Source organism: Botrytis porri (genome assembly GCF_014898465.1).
Source record: "Botrytis porri strain MUCL 3234 chromosome Unknown BPOR_008, whole genome shotgun sequence".
Lineage (NCBI taxonomy): Eukaryota > Fungi > Ascomycota > Leotiomycetes > Helotiales > Sclerotiniaceae > Botrytis > Botrytis porri.
In genome coordinates, this window is record NW_024066082.1 from 689,706 (window position 1) to 714,217 (window position 24,512).

Below are 24,512 nucleotides of genomic sequence, written 5' to 3' on the forward strand. Positions count from 1 at the left end.
AGTAAATAAATTTAATTATTTGTTTATATTAAATATATTAGTTTATTATAAGGTTATATATAGTAAGGTAATTATATAAGCTTTATATAATTAATAAAATCAAAGTCTATTATTAAAATAAGTATTATAATTCAATAATATCATTATCGCTATTATATTATTCAAAGAATTAAAGATATATTATTAAAGTTTTTATGATAATATATAATGAGATCGCGTTCTATATAGTACAAATATTTTTTCCAAGTTTTCTATGGCCACACCATACAAATTTTAGAATTTCTTTTTGCTTCAGGCAGAAATCTGTGTTTAGGGTTTTGATCATGTCGACCAAATCGGCCTCGGTATGTTTTATCCTTAGTCGCGGAAACAAAACATTTAGTTTGCGCCCCTCAAAGAAGGTCCTTTCCCACCTCCACCCCGCCCCACTTCGCGGAAAATCTCTTCAATGCATCGCCCACCACAACAATATATATGCAAATAAACAACTTTACGGCATCAAATAAGCAATCCTTCTATGGTGTAATGGTTAGCACACTAGATTTTGATTCTGGAGATATTGGTTCGATTCCTATTAGAAGGTTACATATGAGTGTCCTATCTTTTCATACCCAGTTTGAACCTGGGAACACAGGTTTGCATATACATTTTGCTTTTTTGAAACGTCTAGGAATTTATCTATCTTAGATATAGACCTTTGGTTTCACAGCGAGAGCTCGCATTTTTCCCCTTGTCTCAACGTTATTATTCCTGACATTGAATATTGCTCAAGGTATTACCATCGTTAACGCGAGTCTCAACATTCCTTGGACGTCGGCCTCTGTCATGGCGTTGCTACCAATGCGGATTAATATATCCTCTGGAAGCCAGGATTCTTTTTACAAAAAATAATGATAGCGTGGCTCAAACTATACCACTTCTATAAAGAACTGAGAATTCAGCAACGATGTACGGCAGCAATGCATTAGCAAAAAAGGGTTGAAAGCATAGTAAACCATAGTGGAAGATAGCAGAGTCTTCACGAACTTTTGACCTTCAAGTTGAGAGTTCCCTTGAAAGAGAGCGTTATTTAGTATTTACAATATCAGGTGTTCAAAAGTCCAGACTGCAGTCCAACAATATAAGGGTTTGGATGTCTAAAAACAGTTAGAAATTTGAAAATAGTTCAATATTCCAATCAAATTCAATATCTTAGATGACTCGAATGTTCTAATTGGTTTGGGGATTGAGTATTCTTCATTGCTGGACTACAGTCCGGACTATTGAACACTCTGATTTACATGTGTATTTCCTTTACAAATCTTCTTCCTGACCTTCATCGTCGTCCATTTTCCTATCATTAGCATCAATCTTTATAAAGATCGTAGATAAACCAGCCAGGAAATAACATATCTGTTGTTATCGTTTATCAGCATATTCATTCTACGTCTTATTCTCGTTTGTAGATGTAAAAAGTAAAAGTGTACTCACAGCAGCGACAAAAAAGGGCAACGCGTGCCAAAAAGGTGACAGGCGTAAGGTTGCCGCAAATATATGTTGCATGGAAGGATCATTAATAGCATGGCCGAGATTTTCGAGCACGGCTATCGAGGCGTAGAGGGTAGCGAGGGAGGGGGCGGGGATAAAGTGGGATATTAAGGAGAGAGTTGAGACTCGGGATCCGACTAAGGAGGGTTGTTAGTTGTAGTTTGAAAGAAAAGCGTATAATGTAAAATTAGGAAGCTGGGAGAGAAGAGTACGTACAGCCTGCGGCGAAGATAGAAACACCTATTTCAACTTAGACACTATAACTCATTCTCAAGGAGGAGGCATCGTACCAACTGGAATCCACCCACTAGTCGGTGCTAACCCAATAGCAAGAGAACCCACTAAAAGAAAACATACACTAACCCTCATCAGTGCCAAATCAATTTTCTCGGATCTCACATGATATCTCAATTTTATCCAATTAGTTATCCTCGGGATCAGGAAAAGAAACAAAAAGATATTGATAATAGCTGTTTCGGTGTAGAACATTGCTCCTTTAGATATCTTGGTATCAAAACGGACAGAGGAGTATTGGATCAGGACGTTAAGAGTTGTATATCTAAGGGTTCCGATTAGGAAGACTGGAATGCAGAGGAGAACATTGGGTTGTATCATGGCGTGGCGGATTGTTGCTAGAATAGTGGTCTTGGGGGTGGTAGTAAGGTGTAGTCGTGTTGAGGATGTAGTTGATGAGGTTGGTTGTGATGATACTTCTGGTGGCGACGACGGTTGACTAAATGGCACCAGCCACAACAAAAGTAATCCCAGAATCACAGATCCCATGGCCATACTACAGGCAATCCAAGGACAAACATCTATAGTGATAGAAGCTACATATGACCCAATGAGTTCTGCAATATAGAACGCTGAGAAGATATAGTAAAACGCATAGCTTCTATCATAGGCCATCCGTTAGTCTAGAACATTCACCCAAGTGTATATACTATTTACCTTTTATCTTCCGGTATCAGCGAAGAAGCCATCGCCCACATAAATGCTGCACTTGAATATAAACCTCCTCCACATAGAAGGAACAACGACGATAACCATACCCAACGCAAATCGAAGATTTTTGGATATGCACCTTATCAGATCTCAATATTAGCGGTGTATCTCGGTAAAGACAACGTGAATAGCAAGTCAGTGAAATACATACAAACAACGAAAATTTCTATTAAGGATAATCCAACTCCGATTAGAGATAATGCCATGATTTTGCGTCTTCCATATCGATCTCCCAAATTGCCAATCGGAATCGCTGCTAGTAAAACTGTATACTTATCAGCGAATCTCGTTATTTGCCCCCCTTCTCTTTCGCTTTCTCTTCCCCTCCTCAATCTTCAATACAAGACGCTCTTCTTTTAAAAAGAAACAAAAAATATACCAGGCACCGTATCCCCAAAACTTTTCCACCCCCTAACCGTCGCCAACGGACCCTGAATCTCAGGAATCTTACACATATCTGAAATCATCTCCCGGGTGTGTAATTTTACGCTTGGTTCTGGAAAATTGTAATAAGAGTGACAGAGGGAAGATTCAAAGAGAGAGATGAGGGGGGCTACGAGGACCATTTCGCAAAAGGCGATGAGGAAGTGGAGGGTCATGAAGTAGAGGATGAGGGTTGGGAGAGATGGGGAGGGGGGAGGAGGGGGTTCATGGGGATGATGACGGGTGGAGATAAGGGGAGAAGTTTCGTTATACGGGTCAGTGGATGAAGAGATTTGTTTTGGAGGGGATGAAGTAGAGCGAGACATGGTTTGTATGATATAATATGTTGTGATATGTGAGTTATGATAAGTGAGACTATAAGGAGATAGATGAGTACATGTGGCTGATTATCTCCATTTGCGCCACAATATGGTTCTAGTTGTGGCGTTGAATAAGAAAAGGTATGATCCTGTCAAATTGTAGACCATCCGGAATCAGCTTTCGATATTCATTACTAGTGGGTATTCCGATTTATTCTGATGGATTCGGGGAACGTGGTTTAGTATAGATTGATACTGAAAAGCACTTAAGTGCTCGAGAATAATATGGTATCATTAAGAAGGGGAAGGTATTCAACGATAACCGAGAGCTCACCAGGAAGTTGGAACAAAAACTGGTTCATAAGTCGACCACTCTACTTTCGAGCCACCCCTGTTTTGGGCCACTCTTTTACATCAAAAATCGCTTTTTTGGCCTATTAATATCTCTATCAATATATAATCTAATTTAATAAAAATTTGAATATATATAATTTAAGCTATTTTAAGCTTAACGTAGTTTATCAGTGGGTCGGCCATATCAATGGATTAATCATTTTTACCTTGAATTATTACTTTAAAGTTATATTATTCAATAACAACTAAATCAATTAATTAAAACTATTAAGAATCTAATAATTTAGAATCTATTATATTATTTTGACAGGTTCTTATATTATAAACTATCTTTTTATATTTATTATAATATCAATTAGAACATACTTTCCCATTAGAATTTCCTCTTTTTTAATATTTATTATATTAAATCTAAATATCAACCTCTTACTAAAATAATATATTAAAAGCTTTTTATTTAATAAACACTTCTCCTTAATATAATTAAGTTTTTTTCATATATTAATATTTGTTTAATATTTCATTTACTATTCAAAATATATAATTCTTTATATTTAAAAGTATATTTTTATAAGTTAATCTTTTTATATTTTTAGTTAGAGTTAGTACAATCTTAAATATAAATATAGGGAAGTTTACTTAATAATAAGTTATTCGAGATTTAATTAATATTAATTAAGAAAGAATTTTAATTAAATTATAAGGGATTTGAAAAATCCAGTAATTTAAATTGAAAAAGGGAAAGATAGATATACAAATTTGAATATCTAATTTTGAGAATATAACTTTAAAATTAAATAAAATTAAATCTATTTCTTGAAATTCTGATTTTATATTCTAAAAGATAATTAATTTCTTATATACAATTTTAAAAACTATAAAGAATTCAATCTTCGAAATATAATTAATATATACCTTAATAAATTCATTAATTTAATTATTATATGAACGTTTTAGATTATTAAAACAATTAATATCAAGTAATTAAATTAAATAACTTAAATATAATAATAAATATAAATATATAATATTATTCTCTTTATAATATATTTAAAAAGCTACTAATTTATAACTTTTATGCTTATTCAGTACTAACATTTGATATTTACCCTTTCTTTGATTTTTAATATACTTATCGAAGTATTTCAATTATTCTTGTTACAATGGGTAGCAGAATGCCATGTGACCAGTGTCACGTGGTGGAGTTCTCAGGAGTCAGGGCTCCAAGGAGGTCCTTGGAAGCCAGAACTCTTAGAAATTCTAAATCAATATTAGAGAATGAAGATCTATATAAAGAATAGGATTTCATTATAATATAAAGCTTTATACTTAAGAACAATTATTAGTTTTATTATTATAATTACAAGAATTACAATTAATTATAACCTTATTGAATTCCTATTTGAAGTTTAATTTAAATCATTTTAAAAGATCTCTAAACACTTCTATATGATCCTAGAGGCAGCTCCTATAATACTTTGAGTACCCTTTCTACTTCAAATATCGATTCGATAATTTATTATTAAAATATAACAATCAAAAATACCATAACAGAACAGTTTATATCGATAGTAAACATTAACAATATCAAAATGACTAATACTCTACAGAAGATTACTATTAACGAAACCCTTAAGATTGCTTTATCAAACAAATATCAAGGTAATTGATAAGAACTTGATACTTTCCTTTTACAATTAGAAATCTATTTTCGATTCAATAAGAACAAATTCACAATTACAAAATCCAAGAGTGTATAAGCTGTATTCTATTTTAGAAGAGAAGCAAGCAAATGGATTCAATTATATTTGCGAGATTATTTCGAGTACAATGAATAAGATTGTATATAATCCATTTGAACAATCTTTAATAGTTTTGAAGGATTTAAGACAGAGATTTGTAAAATCTTTAAAAACTTTAATAAATTAGAAGTAACGAAAGATAAGATCTTCAATTTCAAGTAGATAGGATCAGTATTAAAGTATGCTACAGAATTCCGAAGATATATGGGAATAATCAAGTGGAATAAAACCGTTATTATGAGTTACTATCGTAAAGGACTCAAATCAGAAGTCAGATTGGAATTAAAAAGATCTGCTAAAAGTGTAGACTTGAACAACCTAATCTAGAACTCCATCGAATCAGATAATCGTCTTTATCGATATCAATAAGATCAAAGATTATACAAACCCCAGGGAAATCAAAAGTAAGAGTGTTATCATAAGAATGAGGGAAGACTATATTACAATTCATAGAGTTATAGGAACTCTATGGAACTAGATGCCATGTATTATAAAAAGGGGAATAATAATTTAGAAAAGAAATAAAGACGGGAAAACAACTTATATTTTGAATATAGAAAAGCAGGGTACCGAATAGCGGATTGTTGAAATAAAAAAACAAGAAAAAGAAAGAGCAACTTTAAATCCAAGTTCGACAAAGGCTAACTTAATGTTACCTTTATATCCTAGGAATACTCAATTAAAATCGAAGAAATTGAAACCTTTATTAATGAAGAGTTCCGGAAATTATTAGATAAGCTATTACAAAATCAAAAAGATATGAATGTAGTAGACTTATAAGAATAAGAGTATTATCAAACTTTATTATCTTTAGTAACAAAAGAATATCATAAGGAAAAGATATCAGTAGATTATATGATGATGAACTGGACTACTTGTTATAATGAATTCTATAGAATCTATTAATCAGATAAAGAAGCAATCGGATAGTTCCCTAAGAAAAGAAAGATAAGGAATTAACAATTCAATAAAACAAATAAAAAACAAGTTATTTAGCAATTGAATGCTACAGGATAAACAGAATAGATATACTATAAGATCAAAATAAACGGATAAATACAATAAGTCATAATAAATTTAGAGACTATAAGAAACTTTATTATACTAGAAGTTGTAAAATACTTAAAAGTTCTACTCTAGAAAAAACAAAACCCTTGCTAATTATAATTAGTTAACAAATAATTAATAGAATCTAATAAGAATATTTCATAGAAGATATAATTAATACAAATGAACATAATCCAATATTTAAAGATTATACAACTTAATGTTATATTATTGAACTAATAATAGATTATCTTAGGGATATTATAGTTAAAAGTATATAATTTTAGAATAAATTGATTATAAGAAACAGTAACATTTGATCAATATAAGAACAATTATAATAATATATTCAAAATGTCTATAAGATGTAACATATATTAAAAAGAATTGAATACAAACAATATTAACAATATAGAACACTCAATCTAAAGTTCTTTATTAAAAACAAAGGCTAATATACCTCTTTTACAAATACAAAAGCCAACAACACAATAAAAAATAATAATCAAAATAAAGGAGTTTATAATACCAAAACTATACAAGAAATACAAATATGTTTTTAAAGAATTAGAAATCTATAAGGCTTTATCAAAATATAAGTCATAAAATCATAAAATAATATTGAAAGAAAGCAAGATGCTTATACACATCCCAATTTATTTAATATCGATTAATAAGCTAAAAATGCTCAAAGAATATATCAATAACAATTTGATCAAAAAATGAATTAAAGAATCCATATCTCAAATAACAAGTTCAATTATGTGGGTACTTAAGAAAGATAATATTAAGAAACTAATTATAGATTATAAAAAGCTCAACATATTTACAAAGAAAGATTGATATCCATTTCTATTAATTACAGAATTAAGAGATCAACTAGACGGAACAACAATATTTATCAAGATGGATCTACAAAACAAATACTACTTAATTAGAATAAAGAAAGGCAAGGAATAGAAAATTGTTTTTAAAACAAGATACAGGCTATACAAATATTAAGTTATATCATTCGGACTAACTAATACACCAACTACTTTCATAAGATTTATAAACAATATGCTATTACAATACTTGAACATCTATTGTATATACTACTTAGATGATATTCTAATATATTCAAACAACAAGGTTCAACATATTAAAAATGTTAGCAACATTCTTGAAAGTTTAGTTAAAACCGATTTATTATATAAACCAAGCAAATATGAATTCTGTATTACAGAAACAAAATTCTTAGAATTTATTGTATCAAGTCAAAGGTTTAAAATGAGTAAAGATAAGATTAAAGTAATACTTGAATAAAAGTAATTAAACATTATTAAGGAAATACAATCCTTTTTGAGATTTATCAACTTCTACTAAAGATTTATTAAAGGTTATTCAGGAATTATTACACTCTTAACTATATTAATTAAAAGAGATTAAGGAAGCTTTAAATGAACCGCCAAGACATAGGAGTTCTTCGAAACATTTAAACAGGCAGTAGCCGAGGAGCCAATACTATTGATATTCGATCTTAAAAAGCAAATCATAATAGAGACGGATTCTTCAGATTTCGTTATAGGCGTAATATTGAGTCAACCAGGTCAAAATGAGAAATAGCAATCAATTATATTCTACTCTTGAAAACTATTATTAATTGAATTAAACTACAAAATATACAATAAGGAATTACTAGCAATAATCGATATATTTAAAGAATGACAAGTTTATTTAAAAGGATTAAAATATATAATACAGATATATACAAATTACAAAAACTTGATCTACTTCATTACAACGAAATAGTTAAACAAACAACAGATCAAACGATTAGAGATTATAACCAATTACAATTTTAAAATTTTATATATCAAAGGATTAAAAAATACTAGAGCCAACATTCTTAGCCGAAAATCAAAATATCAAGAAAATAAGTTGTACGAATTATATACAATATTCAAAAAAGAAGACGAATCATTGATTTACAATGTATTGTAATCTATAGTTACTCATATATTAGAAGATAACCATCTTAGAAACCAAATCTAATTGTATTATAATAAGGATACTATAGCTATATACATACATAAGATAATAAAACTAGAATTCACAATAGAAAACGAAACTATATATTTCTACAGAAAAATATACATTCCTAGCCGAATAACTAAGGAATTTGTAACGAAACAATACAAATTACTAGCACATGGATATTAGGGGATTGCAAAAACGTTCACAAGATTATAGGAAATTAATTACTTTTCATAAATGAAAACGATAGTTGAAGAAGTTGTTGGAAATTGTAATACCTGTATACGGAATAAGTCCTTTAGACATATTCCGTATGGCCAGCTCCAGACCCCAAACATGCCTTCTCAACCATAGAAGTCTATTACATAAGACTTTATAATCAAACTATTACTTTCGAAAGACTTTATTATAAGAGTTGAATACAATATAATATTCAATATAATAAATAGGCTAACGAAATTTATATATATAATATTATTCAGGGAAATATAGAATATTGAGCAATTAGTATATACGTTTCTCTGGATTATAATAAATATATATAAAATACTAGATGAGATAATCTCGAATAAAGACAAGCTCTTTACCTTGAAATTCTGGACTACCTTATTAGCACTTATAAGTATTAAAAAAAAGCTATCAACAGCCTTTCATCTACAAACTAATAATCAGATAGAAAGGATCAATCAAATAATAAAAGTATATCTTAGATACTATATAAATTATCGATAGAATAATTAAATAGAGCTATTACCTATGGTATAATTCGTATATAATATATTGGAAATGAAAACCATAAAGATTATATTAGTATACACTAACTTTAGATTTAATCTTAAAGTATATTAAATATCAATACCATAGGAAATTAATATTGAATTAGTAATAATATAAGTCGAATAATTAAAGGATTTACAAGAACAGCTTGCTCTCAATTTAAGATTTATATTATTTAGAACAGTAATATATTATAATACAAAATGTAGTATAGAATCTATACTTAAAAAGGGGAATAAAGTTTATCTATTATAACGAAATATCGAAATTAAGAGACTAAGCAATAAACTTGATTATAAAAAACTAAAACTATTTAAGATTGATAAGGTAATAGGAATAATTAATTATCAATTGAAATTATCAAATATAATAAATATCCATTCAGTATTTTATATATTCTTACTCGAATTAGCACTATTAGGAGTGCTGAATACGTTATTTATTGAAATCGAATTAGTCAATTCTAATGTCATATATAATGTCGAAACAATACTAGATTATAAATATGTTAGAGGTATAATTAAATACTTGATCAAATAGTTATATTACTTATATACCGAAAATTCATAGGAATCGAAAGAAAACCTCAACTGCCTTAAGAAGTTGGAGGCATTTCACTAGAGATACTTGAATTTACTTAGAAAGAAGGAGATTCCATTGAAACAAGGATCGAAGGATCTAAGGAAGAGTCGAAAGCAAAGGAATCATTACTAGGACTAGCAATAGGAATAGACATCATCTTCTTTTCTCTTTCAACATGTTTTTTCTTTAGTCTTTCCTTTCCCTTTAGAGTATCAAGCTTATTCAAATATTTAAGGTTATAGTTGGCCATATGTTGACGTCGCTTGTGCAATAACTTTTGTTACTTCCTAAGGCGAAGAATCTTTGCCATAGCCTCTTTTTCCTTCGAACGAAGGTGTTCCTCTTAACAATTTAAGGTATGCTAATTGCCTTCCCGAGGAACTTCTCGATCTCAATTCTTGGACAAAGGAAACTTAGTATTACAAGAAGAATATACATATATATATTCAGAACAATAAGAGCGATTAGAACGAGATAAATCCTTAATATATTGATAATTATTTAAACGATAATACGAATATAGAATCATTTCGATATTATTAGATTTAATAGTCTGAGTAAGAAGGATTTGTTTCTTACGTTTTCGAACAATTAAATAATTAGAGGAAATAATGGTGATAGGTATAATGAAAGAGCTTAAGATCATTTTGATTCACTAGCCGAGTGGGGAAATGGAATATTATAAGATGTTTGGGATAAGCACTAATCTAAGAAGGGGATAGTGTTATAATGAATAGTAGAATGCCATGTAATCAGTGTCACATAGTGGAGTTCTCAGGAGCTAGGGTTCCAAGGAGGTCCTTAGGAGTTAGAACTCTTAGAAACTCTAAATCAATATTAGAAAATGAAGATCTATATAAGGAATAGGATTTCATTATAATATAAAGCTTCATGCTCAAAAACAATTATTAGTTTTATTATTATAGTTACAAGAATTACAACTAATTATAATCTTATTGAATTCCTACTTGAAATTTAATCTAAACCATCTTGAAAGATCTCTAGACACTTTCACATGACTCTAGAGGCAGCTCCCGTAACAATTCTAAATCTATCTCATTATTTATCCACCTATTAGATATAGGTTTAATAACTCATTCCATAAGAAGATTAGTTTCGATATATTAATTAGAGAGATAAGCCTGTCCCTAAACCACTAGAAATAAGGAAATAGTTTCGCCCTCTCCATTTCCATATATTATTACTATAGTTTATTTTCGATTGTCTAGCTACATAGATTTACTTTTACTACATTTCTTAACACTAATAATAATTATTATACATATAATTCTCATTATAAAGCTTATTTCATTAAAATTATAGAAATCTTTATTCAACATGTTATATTTCGCTTGTATATTTGTAATTAATCGAAATCATTCTTTAATAAACTTGAAATCCTTATAAAAAGCTTTTTGAAAGTCATAAATATAACTAAAATGTATTTTTAATTTAATTTAATACTTTATAAATTGATGTATCTAAAGCTTCTCAATATATTTTGTACCCTTTAATTCAAGAATATAATTCGTTATATTTTTCACATTCTTAAATTTAAATGGAAAACCTTTTAAATTTATATTAAGAATATATTGAATAAATACTTCCTTTTCTAATTCAATCAAATTATAACTTTTTAATTAATTCTTAATTATATTAGGTTTACCTTGAATTCTATTACCTAATATAGTTCGAGGTATATAATAAAGCTAAGCTGTCTTTTGAATTGATAATTTTTTATTTGATTTAATAGCTTGAATAGTTAAGATTATATATGCTTTTTTAGAATGAATTTTCATGATTAATTATGAAGAAAATGTATATTGAATGTAAAATAATAATTCGAGGTAAAAGTGGTTGATCTATTGATATAGTTGACCCACTGATAAACTATGTTATTCTGAAATTTTGAAATTTTTAAGAATTTTCTATATTAAGATCTAAAGCTTTAAAATATTGATTTTTTAATTTATATAAAAATTATATATAAATTTAAAACTTTTATAAAATCTTTAATAACTTTTTAATAACAACTATTAAAAGAGAACTATATATCTTTTTAAAAGTTTTAAATTTGAATCTATATAGAAATTAATTTTTTTTAAAAAAGAATTAATCAATATAAAGATATAATCACATATAATGAGTTTAGAATAATGTAAATAATTCTTATAATTTTAAGGATATTATTTTAAAGATCTATTTATAAGAAATTTTCGTTTTTTTCTAAATCCTTTAAAATAAATATATTATAAATTTGTAATAAAATTTTATAATTTATTTTTAATAATTTTTATTAAAAAGTTATTAAAGATTTTATAAAAGTTTCAAATTTATGTGTGATTCTTATACAAATTTAAAAATCGATATTTTGAAGCTCTAGATCTCAATACAGAAAATTCCTAAAAATCTGAAATTTTCAAGGTAACCTAAAAATGATCTAAATTATATACATATAAATTTTCAATAAATTCTATTTATAAATAAGAAAGTTAAAAATTCCATTTTTGGTATAAAAAGTGGTCTAAAAGGAGGGTGGTCCGAAAGTAGAATACCCGACTTATCTGTTTACCAACATCAGCCAACATCATTAGCGTTGGTTAGAAAAGCAATCGTTACAAATACTTTTCCTAAGAACAGAAAGAGAAGAAGCAAGGCGATGTGAATTGCACACATTATTACGTTGAATCGCCCCCCATCTTTACAAAATTGAGAATATTATAGGTGTATAGTCACACAACTTTTGCCTCAGTTGAATACAGGAATTAGACTGTGCATTTCCATCGACATGCTCAGTATATGTCATCTCCAACTGTTTGATCATTACGTCCCACTATCCTGCATGAAAGTGTAAACAAATCTACTTATATACTTCCTTGTTACTCTCCAAGTATCTTTCCCCAAAGTTCTTTCTCTCAGAAGCCCAAACTATATTGCTTTCCCTTTCTCGCGCAACGTCCCTTTACGCATCAGAAAAGAAAATGAATATCCATAGATTTACAACTTTATCGTCGTAGGAGGCGGTACATCCGGTCTCGTAGTCGCCACTCGACTATCCGAGAATCTTGAAATCCAAGTTCTTATCCTCGAGGCTGCTGGAAATCATTTGGAAAATCCACAGATAAACATTCCAGCACTTTGGCCCTCTTTTCTTGGTACAGAACTCGATTTGGCATTTAAAACTGTTCCCCAGGTAGTTTCCACCACACCTTCCCTGAATCGTTCTGTGCTGATTGTTTGTAATGAAGAGTGAACTTGGAAACCGCACTATAAGCCTTCCTGGTGGTCGTCTCCTTGGTGAATCAAGTGCCATCAATTCGCAAGCTTTTATTGCTGCATCTAAAGTTGGACTTGACGCCTGGAAAGAGCTTGCAAATGAAGGCTGGGGTTGGGATCCCATGGAACCCTACTATAAAAAGGGTCATACTCTTGAAATCCCAGGCGAGAAATTAAGAAAGGAGCTTGGCCTGAGCCACCTGACATCTTCGAACAACCCGGGGTCTGACGGTCTTATTCAAACGTCGTATCCTCCAAAAATGGATGCTGTCGGAAAATCATGGGTTGATACCTTCAATGCCTTGAATCATGAAATGTCTGAGAATGCATTTCAGGATCTTCAATCGGTGGTTTTGTGAATAATTCGACAGTCAATGGCGTTACAAAGGAGCGAAGCTATTCAGCAAATGCTTACTTCAAACCCACACAAAATCGATTTAATCTCCATCTTATTACTAATGCTCTAATCGAGAAAATCATTCTACATAATGAATCTGGGGAAGGCGTTGCCAAAGGTGTGAAAGTCACTATCAAAGGTGTCGAACATATCTTTCAAGCCGGAAGGGAGGTCATAGTTGCAGTCGGTGCTTTGAATTTCCCAAAGATCTTAGAACTCTCGGGATTTGGTGATGCTAAACTTCTTCGCTCGCTTGGAATCGATGTACATGTCGACAACTCTAACGTGGGAGAAAATTTCCAAGATCATACATCAAGCGGAATGACTTTCGATGTAGTTGACGAACTACAGACACTAGATCCTCTGAACCGCCAAGAATCAGAAGTCATAGCAGCCGCTATGTCCGCATATCAAATTGACAAAACTGGACCCTTTGCTGGTGCGGCCATATCGTCGTTTGCTTACATGCCCGTTCCAGACTTCCAAACACCCAAAGGGAAAGCCGAATTAGAGCATTTGCTGCTTACCCACAAACCCGAGAAGAAAAGTGTAACGAGTGAGTTTTCACGATCTGTTCTTTCTAGCGCAGACAAGAGTTCCGCTTGTTCCTTCCGTCTATGCAGCCCATGGAGATTTTGGATCTGACGCAAGTTCCGCAAAGAACGTCACCGTCAGCCACGAGACAGGCAACTTTCTTACAATTGCTTGTGAACTTGAATATCCACTTTCACGAGGCAGTGTTCACATACAATCTTCGTCTGCATCGGAAAGTCCCATCATCGATCCCAAATATTTCAGCAATCCTATTGATCTAGATATCCACGCCCGATTCATGCGTTACATCCATGTCATTGCTGCGACTGAGCCAATGGCTTCAATTCTCAAACCTGGTGGACATATCAGTCCAAGCTTTGCAGCATTTGGTACAGACTTGGAAGATGCCAAAGATTGTGTACGAAAAACTATGATTTCCGCCTGGCATCCGTGTGGCACATGTGCGATGTTACCTTTGGAAGATGGTGGTGTTTTGAACCAAAAGCTGGTCGTTTATGGCGCAAGGAACATCAGAGTTGTCGATGCAAGCATGATGAATTTGATTCCGAGAGGAAATCTTCAATCTACTTTCTATGCTGTAGCTGAGAGAGCGGCTGATTTGATCGAGTCGGATCACAATATCTAGAATTGCTTTAGCTATCTTGATCGTTTATTCAATTGTATCCTGCGAAAGGATGATGTTATACTTTTAGACCTAATGCCTAGCCATCTACCCTTTGAATCAGAGAGAATCGTCGCATCGTAAATCTTCTCTCTTACCCTGAAACCTTTCGTGCAGTTATTATGTGGTTCTATTCCAAGCAAGCCTACCTTTAATAGACCTTGTAAGAAGCCTTCGTAACTCTCGATAGACGCATGCTGGCAACAGCACAAGATTGTCAAGTGAGATCTCACATTATCCAAAATAGTCTTTCTTATTTTTTTTATAGAAAAATCCTCTATATTTCCAAATTACACATAAAGAAGCTCCCACCCAATGACGTACAGTAGCTCACGTAAGTGGGGTCTCTAATCACGTCCCCTCACATCCTCCTAATTCCACTTAAGAAACAGCATCAATACGCGTTCTCAGCCACATATTCTAGTCTCCCGGGACGAAATCCCAAAATGTCTCTCCCTCGCGCATCCCTCTCCTCATTTCTATCCTCCGCCAAAACGGCTCTAAACAGCGCATTGAACAGCGGGGGAAAAGTTAATTTTGTCGTGGGTAATGAATCGGCTGGTATGTATCATTTTACCCCTCCTTCTAGTAATACTCCGGGGGAAGAATACTAGCGGGAGCAATTCGATATAATTGGTAACTAGCTTACAGTCCTTCACATAACTAACACACACAGTAACTAGATCTCGATTCCCTCTGCAGCGCCATCCTCCTAGCCTATCTCCGCACATATTCCCCTCTCAACCATAGCAAATCGCTCTACATCCCTCTGTCGAATCTACCTCGTGCGGATTTAGGACTCAGACCGGAATTACATCCTGTTTTAAAGAAAGCAAGAGTCAAGGTGGGGGAATTGATTAGTTTGGATGATTTGAGAGAACACGGCACAAAGTCATCGCAGGTGACGAAATTAAAACCAGACGATACGAGATGGATATTGGTGGATCATAATGCGTTACAAGGGGAATTGGGTAGGATTTATGGGGGGGGAGTAAGAGGGTGTATAGACCATCATGATGAGGAGGGGAAGGTTCCTGAGAAGGAAATATGTGAGGGAGAGGGGGAAATGAGGATTGTGGAGAAGAGTGGAAGTTGTGCGAGTTTGGTCGTTGCATGGGCGAGAGAGGGTTGGGCGGAGATGAAGAGAGGAGATGGGGTGGATGGAGATGTTAGGTAAGTTTGCACTTTGCAATATCCAGTTCCATTTAGATATTTTACTTATTCCATACCGTCCTCACTCTTATCCAAAATCTTACTCAATCAACTAACACCCAATTTACAGACAATGGGACGGAGAACTAGCATACCTAGCCCTAGGCCCAATCCTAATCGACACAAATAATCTCCAATCCGCCGACAAAACCTGCGAAAGCGACCTCGCCGCTGTCCAATTCCTCGAAGAACTCATCACCAAAGATCCCAATACATCACAATCACCCTGGAACCAAGACGAATATTTCTCCACAATCACCGCCGCGAAAGAAGATATTGGAAACATGGAATTACGCGATATCCTCCGAAAAGATTACAAAGAATGGTACGAAGGAGGACTGAACCTGGGTATCAGTGCTGTGGTCCAGGGTTTCGACTTTCTACTTGCGAAAGCGGGGAGTAGGGATCTGTTGCTTGAGGTACTGGGTGAGTGGGCGAAGGAAAGAAGTTTGGATATTTGTGCGGTGATGACGACGAGTAATAAGGAGGGAGTGTTTAGGAGGGAACTATTGGTATGGGGGTTGGGAAATAGAGGGGTAGAATGTTTGAGGAAATTCAAGGGAGAAGGAGAGAGTAGATTTGGGTTGAAGATTTGGGGTCAAGGCATACTAAATGTCGATGAGGAGAAGGAGATCAGACATTGTTGGTGGCAAGAAAGGATTGAGCATAGTAGAAAGCAGGTTGCCCCTCTATTGAGGCAATCGATGCTTTGATATTGAGCGGGTGATATTGCAGGCTCAAATTTCTTTAACCCGTTTATACAAGGGGTGAGTTGGATTGAATAGATTTAGAAGCGAGCACCATTGTCTACAGAATCTTTACCATACGTTGCCGATACATAGATATTAACATGGGCGGCCTGAAGCACTCCCGAGGAACCAGTTCCCACAATAAAGCAACAACGAGAATAATTCGATACCAATCACTGTATCACATGAGACGGCAAGATTTAATGTTGGAAAGGCATTGAGACAATTAAACTAGGCACTAAATGTATATCTATCATTAAAAGCGTCTTTGAGAATCATAGAAGTCAGTTCAAACAGCTTGAGCTCATCTTAGAAAAAAAACACACGCCAGCAAAGAAGCAAAAGATAATCATCAACCGCTAGAAAATAAAGCTGCTCCCAAAGAATCTTTTCTGCCTAAATCGCACGACCCTTTCCCTTCCCCTTTCCTGCGAACCCCAATCCTGGAAAGGCCTCAGCCTCTTGTTTACTACGTTCCTCCGCTAGACTGAGTTGCAAAGCAAACTCAAGATCGTCTGATAATTGAGTCTTCTTATCCATGGAATGTAACCCTTCATAACTGAATCTATCCTTGGATACTTGACTAGTTGATGGCGAAGTGGACTCTGACCGTCTTGTCTTTTTCTGTTTGTATGTGAAATTGACATCATAATCACCGACACTTGGCGAATACCCATTATCACCAATTGCTTGACCTTCCATTAGCGAGAGGCGTATAGCCTCCTCAAGATCATGGTCATAGTTAGGTTGTGGCTCTATAGCTGAAGTTGGTACCGTAGAATGACTTCTCGTACTAGCTTCAGGTGTAATGGTTCCGAAACCATTCTCGCCTTTAGTAGGAGAGCTATCGCCAGTATCTGCAAAATACCCGGCTTCACTGATACGGCGTTCTTCGTCATCTATAAGAGCTTGAGCTGACACCATTTCCGCATACTGTAAAGCTTCTTCTTCACTAAGGCCACCAAACCCAACACCAAATCGACCAGCAAATCTCGCTGCCTCTTTAGCTTTTTCTTTCTTTTCTTGGTCGAGTTCTTGTTGTTCTAAAGCAATTTGACTCAACAAAGCTCCTCTACCAGTATTACTAAATCGATCGGCTGTTCCATTACTACCACGTTCGCCACGGCGAAGTCTTCGCTTTTTAGTTTGAAATTGATCTGCAGCAGAGGAGCTATAGTGCCAATAACGAAGATGAGTACCAAGTGAAACCATACCACGCAGGATGGTTGGATCAGGATCAAGAACGACAGCACCAGCTGCGTAAAGATTGATGCCAACTCCATGAATTCTTGCCTCTGCTTGAATCAATCGACGTCGAGCGCGGGAAGAAAATCGAGAGTGGAGAGTGCGAACAGGTTGATTGGATGATGCAAGAGGATCCCACGCCTGTACGAGGCCATCATTACCGCCATGAACAATAAACAATGCAGAAATTGCTAAACATGATATTTGAGGTGATTCTGTGACGATAGTACGGATTGGATGTAGCTCATTTACCACCTGAGGATTTGCAGATTGAGGACCTCGCATGTTCCATAAAATGATTTGGCCTATCTTGGTACCGACAACCAAATACCTTGCGCGATAACCGGGGATGCTGGTCGAGGAAGTTTCATCAGATGTTGTCTCTGGAAAGGTAGTAAAACTTGTTTTCCCGCTTACAGTATGTAACGGATCCTCATCAATGGTGAGTAGGGCATATGTTGATAAATCAATAGCAGAAGTGGTAATCTCAATGCCAGGATATGACTTCAAAGATAGCAAGGAACTCCGCCATTCTTCGTTCATGGGAACCTCTGCATTTCCAGAAGGTTGAACAATCTTGGTCATGGGTGAAATTGGTGAATTCGGCGAAGTGATCTCCTCTGATTTGATTTTTGATACATTTCCAAATATCGAAGGTATTTGAGTTGGCTCGGATGATACTGGAGGTGTTGCTGTAGCAGTTCTTGGTAATGTGAATCCGTTAAGTGACGATTGCTCGACTTTACATCTTGTGTATCGCTTTATTTCTGCTTGTTGTCCAGGATTGTTCCCGCAGCCAATGACAAAAACGCTCTCGCCTGCTCCATTGCCATCATCACCACTAAAGTCAACTTCAAGTCTTCGACGCATGTCCCAGCCATCACAAATGGTGCGAAAATGTGATGGACGATACCTTAGAAATTTTTCGATTTCACGAGTCTCTGCCTTGAGCTGTTGTTTAGAGAGATTCATAGATGTGCAAGAAGATTTAGGAGAGTAGCTGCCGTGGATTTCAGCTTGTTGCCATGGATCATCACGTGCTACACGGCGGGAAGCTTCCACAACCTGCCAGTATACTGAACGACCAGTAATCCAGGCTTCCCTACCCAAATCATCTTCATTTGCAGATACATCAGATGGAGGATGTGTAGGTACTTCTGTCAAGTAAAATACTTCGCCTAAAGCGTTGAGTGCGACAGCCCAAGTTCGACGTGATGTTTTGCGTGCGATACTATAAGAACCATCCACGCTGATTGCAACTATAGGTACGCCAGGGCAAGGAATCCATCGTGCCATCACCTGACCAGCCTTGGCTTTAGGATTCTCGGTACCGAGACCATATGCAGTGATCACGCCAAGTGTCGAGCCAGTCATGATTCCGATAACACCATTGGTGACTTTGGGTACAGATGAAGACTTAGCGATCCAAATAGATGATATTGCCTCGGTGAGGGGAGGTATGTTTGGAATACCAGATTCAGCATCAGCCAAACTTGGTGGCGAATGTTCTAAAAAGCGACCACGCATTTCAGTTGGTGCTCTGTGGTAAGCCGAACCTCCAGGAAACCCTTCTCCATACACCATTCCGAAAGGTTGACTGACATCCATAACATTTGGCAGACCAGCAGGACCATCTCCAAGACCAAATGGGGCATCGCCTGGAAAGAGATCTGCAAATTGAGGCATTGGTTGAGGATCAGTCAAACCCCAAGGATCAATTCTTCCAAGTTTAGGATCACTGCTACCAGCAGACCCAGTTTCATCAGTACCATGGATAAAGCGTGGATATTTCTTTCCTTGACCAAATGTGCCATGAATGTGATTGATGGATGTGAACAATTCCGAGGTATATGTAGTCACAGCACTTGTATTTCCCACACCATTTGTTCGACTTGAATTACTTTGTTCAACTCCTTGAGCAGGCTTTCCTCTTCCAAGACTTCGCAAGAGCCGTGTTCGAAGCACATATTCGCTCCTCCAACTTGCCAGACCTGTCAGTCGCGCAAAAAATCGTTGTTCGCGGAATTGTTCTCTTTCTTCATCATCTCCAATTTGATCTGATCCAATAGGTGACGTCTCGGTAACGTCTTGGCCTGGGAAAAATCTAGAAAATGCAACGCGCCATGCATGAGGTGTAGTGACCAAATTGTAAAATCGACGCGATACAAGCGAGACTGCAGATAAAGACGACGCAGGCAAATGCGATAAAATATGAGTCAGAACCTCTGTAGAACAAACTGTGTTAGAAAATCAATTTAGTTCAGGGTCAAGATTGAAAATACCATTTGGAAAATTCTCTAGTTGCGGACCTTCCCCACCGGTACTGCCTTTCTTCTTCACCACCTTAAATCCAGGTCCCTCAGGTTGTTTTTTGGGTGGACTGGGAGCAAGTGCGTTTTCATACTCGGCAATTCGTTTATAGGATGGTCTTGGGCGATTCTCGAGGTTGGTGTCCAAGTTCAATCCACGCAGTGCCTCATCCACACCATTGAGTGGCGATCGCCATCCTGATCCTGCTCTTGACGAACTTGTTGAAGGGGTTGAGCTTGCCGTTGAGTCATCAAGTCCATTTCGAGGACTGACCAGCTCGCTGGACTGGATTTGCGGAGAGTGAATGCCATGATTAGAGGTATTGGGTAAGTCTGACGGGTTTTCGAAGGTAAGAATGTTGTTAAAATTATTGGGAGGCGACGGCTGCATAAAATTGAACGTGAAGGGGTGGGATATAAGGGTTTGACTGAGCCAGTGTATCCGGTCAGTCTATTGTAGAGTTGAGTAGTCGACGGCGTCGTGATGTTTCGAACGTTTGTATGAATGTTGTAGTTTCTTTTGCTTTTAGATTTGAATCTTACTGAACGGCGGGGATATGTATGTTTCTCGTTTCGGTATCTATCACATAAAATCGGAGTCATGTAATTTCCATGTGCAAGCAAGGTGACGTCCTTACTATTAATGCCTGAGGTTTTGATAAATACACCCCACCTCATCGACAGCCCTCGATTGACAACCACCTTCAATCTGGGCAACATATATATCCTTTGGATTACAACCACCTGTATGAACACTCTGTTTACGACTGTTTATATGCCTTACATCCTTCTGGTCTCAAATCAGTGCACACCCTTTCAAATTTCGACATGGGAGCATAATAAGTATTCTTTTGGGTATTCTTTCAAAAGTATCATTATGATTATAGTATCACCAAGAAGCCTTGGTATATCACATAAGTACATTTTCAAAAAAACGTTTCCACCTGTCTTTTTCATAACTCCTAGAACTCCATGTTAAAACTTTATCTCATCTTTCAATCGAGTCATTATCATAATGAGACCAAGAGTGATGCATGCGTATATTTCGAATGGTGCGTTGATCCTCCCAGCGTCACTTCCTTGATCTGTAGATGTCGCTGCTGCATATGTAGACGCGTGTGTCGAGTCTTCGCCTGTAGTTTGGAACTTCAATCCTTCACTTGTACTTGTAGACATAGCCTGCGTTGAGGATGATCCAGAGACACCTATAAATGTTGTCTTTGCGAACTCAACGCCATTACTTCCAATTTTTATAGTTTGTTGATTGAAAGTATGACTAGTAGGTATTGCGCCCAGTCCAAAAGCAAAGGTTGTTCCATCTATAACTGCTAGGCTTGATCCAATTTGCGTGAATGTGACATCTGAAACTGTGACAGATGTGTCGCAAGAATGAGAGGGTATGTTAAAGTTGTACCAGCAAGCACCAGGCTGCTCTAATCTGCAGATATACTTTCCCCACTGATCACTGTCTTGGTAGGAGTAACACCCGGTCCAATATTGAACGTAATGCTAGATATGATTGCGATTGATGAGCCTACTTCCGTAACCGAGAGACCACCAACTATTCCAATTTGATTTCCGGATCTTGAGTTACCTTCTAAAGTCGTTCGAGCAAAGACCACTACACTAGGGTAGATGCGTATTGTTTGTCCATTGAATACATCAGTTTGAATGGCCAATCCTGACCCGTAAGTAAACGTTGAAGATCCAATATATGCCAATGATTTTCCAACACTTATGGGCTCACCACCAATTATCACGTGTTTTGTAGGTTCAAAAACTAGAGGAGCAAGAGTCGTATGGCCAAATTCGACTCCGGCAATACCAATAGTGACTGTCTGGGTGTTTATCACAGTCACTACCTGAGGAGCTCCCAAACCTACTGAATAGGTCTTGCCATTCACAACGGCAATGGATTTTCCCAGTTGTACCGAAATATTATCCATTACAGTTGAGATTTCTGACATTTCGATATCCACACCTCCTGAACTGGCAGTCAGAGTTGGTGAGGTCCTAGGGCTACCTGCCCGGGCTGCCCCCGAGTTGGTAGTTAGAATTGGTGATGTACCAGGAGTATCTGCCCCTGAAGCAAGAGTTGGACTCGGTTGTGACTGCATACTATTTGCCTCTGAATCCCCTGAATCAGTAGTCAGAGTTGTCGATATCCCAGGAATACCTGCCTTGGAAGCTGGAGTTGGAATTGGTTGTGGCTGCATACTCATTGCCGCTGGGTTGATGGATTTAATTACTCCATATGAACTTGATAATGTGATTGTTGTTCCTGGCCCTATCACTTGAGATGAATTGACTGTAAACATGTGCCCCTTTTGCTTAATAGTTATAGGCGAATTACCTCTTTGCATCGTATGTCAGTTTATAACGACAGTGCTCGGTGTCAAGACAATCGGTACTCCAAGGACTACCACTGAACTCGTAGAAATCGAAGGTGATCCGGAATCAATGTTAGATCCTGCATCGGGATTCCCTACACTGTTTAATTCAGGGTGGGTTGCTTTAACCGTAGGACCTGGCGTAGAAGTTGACGTAAAAGTTGGTGCAGATGGCTTGCCAATTTTTGTTACTGGGATTCCCGGAAAACGCGGTGGAGTATAAGAGGCAAAAACAACCTGTGGGTTCTTGCTTGTAACAACAACGGTCATCGTCCTTGACTGTGAAATACCGGCAGGCGCTAATGGCGACAGTGACAAATATTCTCTTATACTTGTTTCATTTGACTCTATCTGGTTCGGGTCGGTTTCATTACCGAATGGTAATGATGGTATCTCATACGCTGGTGATGTCCCAGGTGGATAATAAGTTGTAGAAGTAAACTCTGGTATTGGGGTGTGTGTTATATTGCTAGCAAGTGTAATCGTTTTTGTGTTAGGTACCAGAATGAATTCATAATAGTCGTCGTCAGGAGAATCAAAAGCAATGCAAGGATCCGTCTCGGGATCCAATTCAGGGGGTGTAACGGATATGTTGACTATAGTATTGTTGACAGTTGCCGTCTCACTGTGCCCGAAACTGGAAACCGTTTGGTGGTGAAAAGAAAATGTAGTAGTGTTTGGATTATTGATCAGTTGTCTCGAGTTTGTGGGCGCAATCGAATAACCGAAGTCTGTGTTGAGTCCGAAAGTTGTTGAAGTGACGAAGCTTTGACATTGTGAGGGGGAATTAAGGGTTGATGTGAAGATAGAAGTCACGTTTATGATATTGGTTGGCCATTGAGATGGAGGATTGCTGACCAGAACTGTGTCGGATGTAACGCCACTGGTATTATCAAACCATTGAGGCGTAGGAAGGACGGCCAGGACATTGACAGAGCTTCCATGTCTAGTAGTACCAATATTGGTCCAGGAAGTAGTAGGAAGGCTCAAAGTCGGCTATGGAGAAGTAGTTGTCTAGATGTTATTGTAAATTGATGAAGTTTTTGCTGATAACTCAAGTAGTACACTCGTTGGATTGAAGATCGAAAATTGTATAGTGTAAGACGTAGAAATTATGCTAGAATTTGGAAATTGTTGAAATTTTGCTTGTTTATATTACTAATGTAGTCTTTGAGCAGATTTATTCAGTCATACCTTGAGCAACAACTCTAGAACATTGAGTAAGAATGAGAATCCACATATAAGTTGATCCATGATAGAGCATTGCTCCAGATCAACTCAGATAATAGTTGGTCTTGTCGACGCCTAGTGCAGTAGACAGCAGCCAAAGCTTTTCTGACTGTTCATGAGATTATAATAGAAGAAAAAGAGTGTTTTCAGATCCAATCCGCGTAAGTTATAGAAGAAATTCACATAAAAAAACATTTCCAAAAACGCGTAAAGAATATCAAACTGCTGAATGTTCCAGAAACTCTAATGGAAAATCTTTCTTATTTGAACGGCTTCATTATTTTGCCAATAAATTTCCACTTACTATTTGATGAAGATGAAATAGATAGTGCTTTGATCTTGAATCTAGTGCTGCTTGTGCCAATGGATGGCAAGTGACTCGCCCGCAGTATTTGAAGTGTGAAAGATTATGATATTTTCAGGGTACAAATAGTGGCTTAAGATGCTTTCATCGAGCCCGCTACCACCTTTGAATAAACTATGCTTGGATAAATCCGGATATAACATGTTAAGCCTATCATATTTTGTTTCGTGGAAAGCAGCATGTCACCAGGTAATGGTAGTAGCATCACGGCTTTTTACTGTGAAAATTTGTATGATCGCCTCCTTCAAAAGCTTTGTTACTCACTACATTA

General features: G+C 35.8%; 5 protein-coding genes across 5 annotated transcripts; 2 read left to right on the top strand and 3 right to left on the bottom strand.

Annotated features, from left to right (window-relative positions):
* Positions 1-1,065: 1,065 nt before the first annotated feature.
* Positions 1,066-3,365, bottom strand: EAF01_006324 (uncharacterized protein). Its single transcript, XM_038914578.1, has 7 exons — positions 2,912-3,365; positions 2,684-2,797; positions 2,479-2,611; positions 1,818-2,422; positions 1,744-1,767; positions 1,471-1,664; positions 1,066-1,392 (listed from the first exon to the last, which is right to left on the bottom strand). The coding sequence occupies exons 1-7, from the start codon at positions 3,279-3,281 to the stop codon at positions 1,294-1,296; spliced, it is 1,539 nt and encodes a 512-aa protein (XP_038769533.1). The 5' UTR covers positions 3,282-3,365; the 3' UTR covers positions 1,066-1,293.
* A 9,287-nt stretch (positions 3,366-12,652) lies between these two features.
* EAF01_006325 (uncharacterized protein) lies at positions 12,653-14,706 on the top strand (the record flags this gene model as incomplete). Its single annotated transcript, XM_038914579.1, has 5 exons — positions 12,653-12,667; positions 12,849-13,046; positions 13,102-13,476; positions 13,518-14,082; positions 14,111-14,706. The coding sequence occupies 5 exons, from the start codon at positions 12,653-12,655 to the stop codon at positions 14,704-14,706; spliced, it is 1,749 nt and encodes a 582-aa protein (XP_038769534.1).
* A 482-nt stretch (positions 14,707-15,188) lies between these two features.
* EAF01_006326 (uncharacterized protein) lies at positions 15,189-16,667 on the top strand (the record flags this gene model as incomplete). Its single annotated transcript, XM_038914580.1, has 3 exons — positions 15,189-15,303; positions 15,426-15,915; positions 16,025-16,667. 3 exons carry the CDS (start codon positions 15,189-15,191, stop codon positions 16,665-16,667), a joined length of 1,248 nt encoding a protein of 415 aa, XP_038769535.1.
* A 432-nt stretch (positions 16,668-17,099) lies between these two features.
* Positions 17,100-20,648, bottom strand: EAF01_006327 (uncharacterized protein; the record flags this gene model as incomplete). The annotated part of the gene is made up of 2 exons (XM_038914581.1): positions 17,100-20,173; positions 20,231-20,648. 2 exons carry the CDS (start codon positions 20,646-20,648, stop codon positions 17,100-17,102), a joined length of 3,492 nt encoding a protein of 1,163 aa, XP_038769536.1.
* A 584-nt stretch (positions 20,649-21,232) lies between these two features.
* EAF01_006328 (uncharacterized protein) lies at positions 21,233-23,901 on the bottom strand (the record flags this gene model as incomplete). The annotated part of the gene is made up of 4 exons (XM_038914582.1): positions 21,233-21,624; positions 21,708-22,610; positions 22,689-23,643; positions 23,842-23,901. The coding sequence occupies 4 exons, from the start codon at positions 23,899-23,901 to the stop codon at positions 21,233-21,235; spliced, it is 2,310 nt and encodes a 769-aa protein (XP_038769537.1).
* Between the last annotated feature and the right edge of the window lie 611 nt (positions 23,902-24,512).